This window comes from Berghia stephanieae, chromosome 11 (assembly GCF_034508935.2).
Source record: "Berghia stephanieae isolate SIO BIC M18660-M18661 chromosome 11, UCSD_Bste_1.3, whole genome shotgun sequence".
Classification (NCBI taxonomy): Eukaryota; Metazoa; Mollusca; class Gastropoda; order Nudibranchia; family Aeolidiidae; genus Berghia; species Berghia stephanieae.
Window position 1 is genome coordinate 28299577 of NC_088370.1, and position 8012 is coordinate 28307588.

At 35.3% G+C, this 8012-nt stretch overlaps 1 protein-coding gene across 1 annotated transcript in view; it reads right to left on the bottom strand.

Annotated features, from left to right (window-relative positions):
• Window positions 1-7756, bottom strand: part of LOC144956449 (uncharacterized) — a 22389-nt gene extending 14633 nt beyond the window's left edge. The window contains exons 1-3 of the mRNA XM_078886950.1: window positions 7230-7756; window positions 2487-2699; window positions 1-188 (exon numbers count right to left, since the gene is read on the bottom strand). The exon at window positions 1-188 is cut by the window's left edge and continues 87 nt beyond it. Coding sequence (XP_078743076.1) covers window positions 1-188; window positions 2487-2699; window positions 7230-7323 — 495 coding nt within the window. The 5' untranslated portion in view covers window positions 7324-7756. The remainder of the gene's footprint in view (window positions 189-2486; window positions 2700-7229) is intronic.
• Between the last annotated feature and the right edge of the window lie 256 nt (window positions 7757-8012).

Sequence of the window (8012 nt, forward strand, 5' to 3'; positions counted from 1 at the left end):
GTGGTCGTATTCCATGTGATTGATGATGGATATCGTTGGTGGAGTTGGATATTCAGCGCTAGTAGTTGTAGCATAATGGAACTGGATACAAACGGCTCGAACTTCGCTATTCACAATTTTACCATTCAGCCGAGCCTTTGATCCTATAGGAATGTCTGCGTTTCCAACATCCAAATAGGCAAATTGTCCTGGGGAGATGTTAGTTACATATCTTTTCTACACTATGAATTGAAGAAATTGTGAAGATTTTGACATCATTCCATTACAAAATTACAGAGTTAAGAATAAAACTGTATCTTAGGACTATTTGACTTGCACATACATGCGGGTCTGACATCCGATTCCACTTATGCGCCTAGTTTAACATTGTTGTAATGGGCAATATTTTGCGACATTTTTTTTTAGATTTCCTTTACAACATAACAATGAGCCCATAATGAATTGGGTTGTCTGATCTGCAACTAAGTGCACCTCGAGAATCTTCAATGTCCATACCGATATGGATACCACGTCAAGGAAGATAAGAGGACGTATTCATCAGTGATTCAAATGATGCGTTCTAATAGTAATTAATTGTATTGATCTTAGATCGTCTATATTGTTTCTATCTATCAAGTTATGGCCCACATCATATTCGATTATAGGCGATAGACTATTTCGCATACGTGGACCTTAAGACCCCTGTAAATTCTCTAGTTTCTAAACTGTGTGTTTTTTAATTTATAAATTGGTTTTAAAACCATTTAATTCTGAGTGTTACTCTTCCCAAAACTAGTTTCAAGATTCAAAATTTGTTTTCCGGTAGTTTGCCTATTAAGGACATAAATCGAAACTTAGAATTTCCCATTGATAAAACAAATAAAACTAAACTCTTAATAAATCAGATTTTAAAAAATACAGATAGTCTAATTGAAACTATGTGTGCGTGCAAGTAAAAAAAAAAGAAAGAAAGAAAGAAAAGCAAGTTGATGATAGTGTTAAAATGACTATGCTCAATATTATGATGGTGGTAACGAAGAAGATGAAGAAGAAGAAGAAGAAGAAGAAGATGATGATGATGATGATGATGATGATGATGATGATGATGACGATGATGATGATATGACGATAATGATAATTATGACGATGATAATGATGACGATGTCGGTGATAATAGTGATCATAACTGTTATTATGATGATGATAACGGTGATGCTGATGATGATAGCGATGACGATGCTAATTCTCTTAGGTGGCGGTGGTCATTGTTGACTTATACTTATAACATGTGCCTTTCTAATCTATTAAAAATTGATGACACCCCCCTAACCAGAGATTGCTTCTCACAAGCCCGGAGACCACGTAATACATGCTTAAGATTTGGTGGTCTTTTTTATTCATCTTTTGAATTCGAAATGTTACGTTTAGTTGGGTTTTTTTTATTTAAGCAAACGACACAAAACTATAAGTTTTTGCATTACAACTATGCATTTGTCAACTAATAGTCAAATTCACATCGCTGTGACTGTGAGCATATTTGCAGGTTTGATATCATGGGCTTGATTAAAAATTGTGCGGCTATGTGGTCAAGTGGAATGACACTTGCTTTCGGATCGGGCGGTCCTGAGTTCGAGCCTCGCTCGGCGCATAGTTGAGTCCTTGGAAAAGGCTCTTTGTTCATATTCTCTCAACGTACTGAGGTGTAAAATAATTACCTACCTGGCCCTTAACAGCTTTGTCTATGTCCGGAAAATATTGTAATATCGCCTGGCAGGCGTCATGTCTCGTTCTACATGTTACGTGTTGCTGTTGGTCAGGGACCCTTTGTAAAGCGCTTTGAGCACATAAATTTAGTGGATATTGCTTTATAAAAGCTCATTTAAATTGTTGTAATGGACACTCTTTTGCGTCGATTTGAGAGTATGTCCATAACAACCATAAGTTCATGACAATTTGGGTTAACAGACCGGCAAGACATCATTTTCGTGGAAGAAAAAAAACATCCTTCATAATTTTTTTCTAAACCTGACCGTTCAGTTGATACTTCGGCCATCAAATAACGTACATAAGCTAGATTTGGTTTCATTTAAAAAGGAAATTGTAAGCTTTATTCATATGCCCTTAAATCTAGCAATTCTTCAGCAGCAAAAATACACAATTTTAATTAGTAGTAGACGTCTAGCCATAAATGTTAAATCATCATTGAAATTATTCAAAAGCAGCACATGCATAACTATTAGTTTAACTTTTTCCTTACCGATCATGTTCAGTATTTTCCCAAAATGGCAGGCTTACCCAGCCGAAAAATTGATTTTTTAAAACTGAAACAATCTCTCTACAAAACAGCTTTATGTTCTTATTAATTAAACAAAGATCATTCTTCAAAGTTTATGATGTACAAAATAAATCTGAACAAGAAATATGTATTTTGTATAGTAACAAATGTGACGATTTTGCTGCAGGTGGTAAGGAGAGAGTTAACAAAGAGGTTGTCAAATATTTCTTACCTCGTCCACTCTTCCTGGGCTGCCAGTCTCGTTCTATGCCCTTCCCTCCATTCTTGACAGTGACCTGTGTTGTTCTGTCCCAAAGCAGACCCCCATCGTCCATGGAATTGGTCGTGTAAACCCCACACCAACCTCCATCAAGGTTGCAGGCTGGTACCCCCGTCATGTCCGTGGTGCACGCTGGATTTTCAGATCCAAGCTCACTCAGAGATTCTGAGAAAACAATATACAGTAATTGGCAATGGTGGTAATACTGATGACGATGATGATAAAGTTATAGATGATGATGATGATGATGATGATGATGATGATGATGATGATGATGATAAAGTTATAGATGATGATGATGATGATGATGATGATGATGATGATTATGACGATGATGATGATGATCGGGATAGTGTTGGTGATGCTGATATCAATAATAATAATAATAATAATAATAATATTGATAATAATAATAATATTAAATAATAATAATAATAATAACAATAATAATGATAATAATAATAATAATAATAATAATAATAATAATAATAATAATAATAATAATAATAATAATAAAATTAATAATAAAAATATTAATAATAATATTGATGATGATGATGATGATGATGATGATGATGATGATGATGATGATGATGATGATGTCATTATAATGACTAAAACCCTCACGCTTTCGATGACATCCGACTTCGCGAAACCCAGGTTTGAGAGTTATTGCCAAGACGAGGGCCATTTAAATCGATCAATATTTGAAGGACGAGTTTCCTGGCCATTTGTTTAAAAACATGTTATTTCCGTTAAATAGTTTGAATGACCAGGGTACTCGTTTTGTGATTTGTAAGATGTGGTAGCTTCTTTTTAGTTAGGTTCTATGTCAAATGAATGCCGAGGTAGTACCCAGCAGCGCTTCTTAAATTCAATGTTAATCCTATTTGTCAATGTCAGTACGTTACATTTTAGGGTAGAGTCCTTTGACCTCCTATGGTGGGCAGGAGGTCACTTGCTGTGTCTTCTATCATCTTATATCAGTTTTCCGATTTGCTTTCTATCTTTGTCTTGGAATGAGATTGATTGGTTTTGTCGTTGTTGAAAGTGATATATATATAAACCATTTTCACCAATAGACTCGCCCCGCGGTTTTTTGAACGGTTGCGGCCGCAATGCGACCGCCAAATTTTGGAAAATTCTTTGATTTGCATTGCGACCGCAAAATCTGCACGTTTTGCAATTTTGTATATCTTCTATGATTTTTTCTATTTTTGCGAAATTTGCAAGCCTGAAAGCTTTGATTTTTCTTTATTATAGCAATTTCATTGACAGCAATTTTTTATTGTAATTTTGTTTTCCCAACTTTGTGCCTATTTCCAAATCATCATTATTTCTGGCAAAATTGCCATTTTGTCCTATAATTTTGAGTTTGAAATTGCGTAATTCCGCGGAGATATTTTATTACATGGGTTGCATGTAGTTAGTTGTTAGGTGTGATACAACATATTTAGAAACCTGCAAAACTTTTGCAAAATTTACATATTTTCTTCTGCATAATTCATCATTTTCTTTACAAAATTTTGAAATATTTTTTTTGCAAAAAATCTCCGGGGTCAGAATAGAGCATATCGTAGTAACAGCACAGCAATACGACTCGCCACCCAAGAGAGCAGTAATAATAGTAAAAGTTGCAGCCTGCATGCAACATCAGACCATATTCGCTAACTCGGGCTTCATTAGAAGGGATTAAAAAGCAGAAGAGTAAAATAAAACATATAGATAGAACGAAGTTGATGTCACTCAGATCTTTGTTATTGTGTTTTGCCATCCACATTTATGAATAATTCTCACTTAACTGTATTATCCAGATTATACAAGTTTATGGTTACACAGAGTTTTGTGTGTTGGCCCGTTATACTTCCGGATGCCAATGTTGTGAGCTTCTAAGCCAAGCGCATACTATATATACTGGTCTGACATCCGAACCCAATTAAATTAACATTGTTGTAATGGGCAATATTTTGCGTCATTAAAAAAAAAATTCAATACAACAATATGCCCATGATGCATTTGGTTATTAGACCTGCAAATACGTGCACGTCGGTTGGGGATAAAAGGGAGAATAAGTAACAATTGAATAATTAATGATAACGATGACATCAATTCGGGCAATCCTAATAAAGGTAGATACGTCAAAAGCAAAGCACTCCACTGTAATTGAGTAACTACTAGAGACATCATTTTCGTAAATGAGGAGTGGCCATAATTTGATAAAAGATGTGTTATCATTAGCGTCTCAAATGCTTTGATCTGAGGGCTCTCTTGATGACCAAAACAAAACAAAAATATCTAAAGACATTGAACCATCTGATCATACTTAGATATCACCAAATGAGAATCTTTATCCATATTTTTAAATATGAATGAATTTTGATTAGAATTATATGGATATCATTCTTTTTTTCATTTTAGTATTATAATTTTTTTTTCTGTTGTGATTGATGATGTAAATTATCGTTATCTCCTAAGGATAAGCACCCTCAAAAAAGTCATGTCACCGTATCAACACGCATCACCACTACAACAACTACAGCTGTTATCATCATCATCATCATCATCATCATCATCATCATCATCATCATCATCATCATCATCATCATCATCACTCCATCATCAGCACCATCATCATAATCATTTTCATCATCAATATTGTCATCGTCATCATCATTATCGTCATCATCATTATCACCATCATTATTTTGTTCACCACCAATATTACTCTGTTGTCATTATTGTTATCATTCATTATTGCTATTATTATTATCAATCATTATTGCTATTATTATTATCATTATTATTATTATTATTATTATTATTATTATTATTATTATTATTATTATTATTATTATTATTATTATTATTATTGTTTATTATTATTAATATTATCATCATCATCATCATCATCATTATCATCTTATTATTATCATCATCATTATCATCTTATTATTATCATCATCATCATCATCTTTATTATCCACCATCGCCATAATCATTATCATTATTGCATACTTGTATTAACTGGCCTTTTATCATATCATACGTTTCTTTATTTCTTGGTGATGACTGGGTCGGCTTTCTCTTTAATACGCTAAAGATATTTTATACTAAAATTGAGTAAGTAGAAGATGACATGAAGAGCTTTATTTGTATTGAGCCACCAAGACAGAATCCCCTATATGTATTTTCTACTCTCTCGCTATCAGTATCACCAATAATTGCTAAATGGCTTTACGGCCTAGTGGTATAATACTCGACTTGTGACTTATAGAACCAAGGCTGACAGTCTCTTAGTGGGCGGCGTAACTTTGTGCGGCTATGTGTGGTCTAATGGTATGACACTCGCTTTCGGATCAGAAGGTCCTGGGTTCGACCTCGCTCGGCGCATAGTTGAGTCCTTGGAGAAGGCTCTTTACTCACATTCTCTCACCGTACTCAGGTGTAAAATGAGTACCTGGTCGTTAACGCGTTGTCTCTGTCCCAAAATTGTAATATTGCCCGACAGGCGTCATGTCTTGTCCTACAAGTTATATGTTGCTGTTGGCCAGGGACCCCTTGTAAAGCGCTTTGAGCACGTTTAGTGGATATTCCTCTATATAAAAGCTCAAAGCTCAACTTTACTCCATGAACAGGGTTCTCTTCTCAATATTTCTTTCTCATACTCATACCACATATTCAATTCGTCCCCCGACAGATCAGTTGGTAGAGCACTCGCTTCAAACGCAAAAGGACTGAGATCAATCCCAAATGAAGTCGACATTATTTTTTATGATCCACCCAGCAATCATTGGGAAGTTGGGTCTGTTTGATCTGAGGGAAAGTACTTCGCGATAGATTAATGTCCTATCAAAGGGGTGGCAAGCAATTGGAATTGTCTGTTTTATTCTATCAAAATCGAGATATAGATACCCAGGCTCCATGAGCGTAATGAGTACCTGACTGGTGATAATACTATTATCCCTGTCGAAAAATAAATGATAGCGCCTCACAGGCGTCATGTCTCTCCCTGTTGTTGTTGGCTTGTGAAGGGATGTGAGCACATTTAGTAGGTACTGCATAAACCCCTAATTAGGCCAATGGAGCCGGAGTTTATTCGTGAAATTAAAAGGACAATAGCAATTACTTGCTTCCCTTTGGATAGGACGCTAGTCTATCGCACAGTACTTTCCGCCAGATCAAATAGGCCTAGCTACCTAATCATTGCTGGGTGGACAGGGAGGTCAGACAAATAAAAATCTCGACATCACCCGGGTTCGATCTCAGTCCCTTTGCGTTTGAATTGAGAAACGCAGTACTCTAAAGAAAGAAAAAAGACCTATATTATTTATAATTATGGACAGAACCTCGTCATTCAAATATCGATCGATAAAAATGACCCTCATCTTGGCAAAAATTCTCAAACCTGGGACTTGCGGAGTTAAAGGTTTTAGAGTTTTTTTTGATAAGATGATTGATTTGAAGGACCAGCTTTCTAGTCAAAATTAAAAATATGCGTTGTTGTTTTTTGTTTAGTTTTGTTTGTTTGTTTGTTTTTGTTTTTGTTTTTGTTGTTGAGTACGGCAGAATAGACGTTGCGCTGTATGATATTGAAATCTCAAGTTTTTAAAACAAACAAACAAGCAAACAAAGAGGATAACAATAAAATAAATAAGTACATAAATAAAGAGCACAAGAATTGCATTTTTATCTTACCTTCGAGCAATGCAAAAATGGTGACGAATAATAAAACCAATACTCGATCACACTTCATTCCAGGGGTCAACAGTAGAGGTAAAGACAGCGCCATTTTAATTGCTTATTCAATCAGAACGTACAAACGCGCTGGGAATCGTTTTACTTGATTTTAACTAGTATCTTTCTGTAACAGAATTTTTGTCATAAAATTTTTAATTACTGCATCAACATTGATTATATAGCTAGTTATTGATATCTTTCTTTTCTTTTCAAGGACTTCTCACTATTATCTGAACACACCCTCAACTCTCAACTCTCATTGCATCCGTATTTGTTATGGTTTTTTTTACAATTTATCATTCGAGAGCTTTTTTCTCTTGCGCTGATAGCGGAGATAAAACCTTCGCCCTGTTTGGTACGTAGTGTTTTAACTGACAGTAACACATGTTGCTTACTACAATTTGGATAGGACACCATAATATTATCACAAAGGAAATTGACCCAGCTACTCAATTACTGCTGGATAGAAAGGTTATGAAATAAACATTGACTGCATCCTGGAAAGATTCAGGTGTCCTTTTTCTTTGACTTGCGTGTCTTCCAATACAGGCTATCGGGACCCAGTTTGCCCTAGTTGAGCTTTTATATAGCGCAATATCCACTAATCAAGCTCAAAGCGCTTTACAAAGGGTCCCTAGCCAACAGCAACACTTAACATGTAGGACGAGACATGACGCCTGCTAGCCGATATTACAAATTTTTTTCCCCGACAGAGACAACGCAGTCATCAACCAGGCCCTC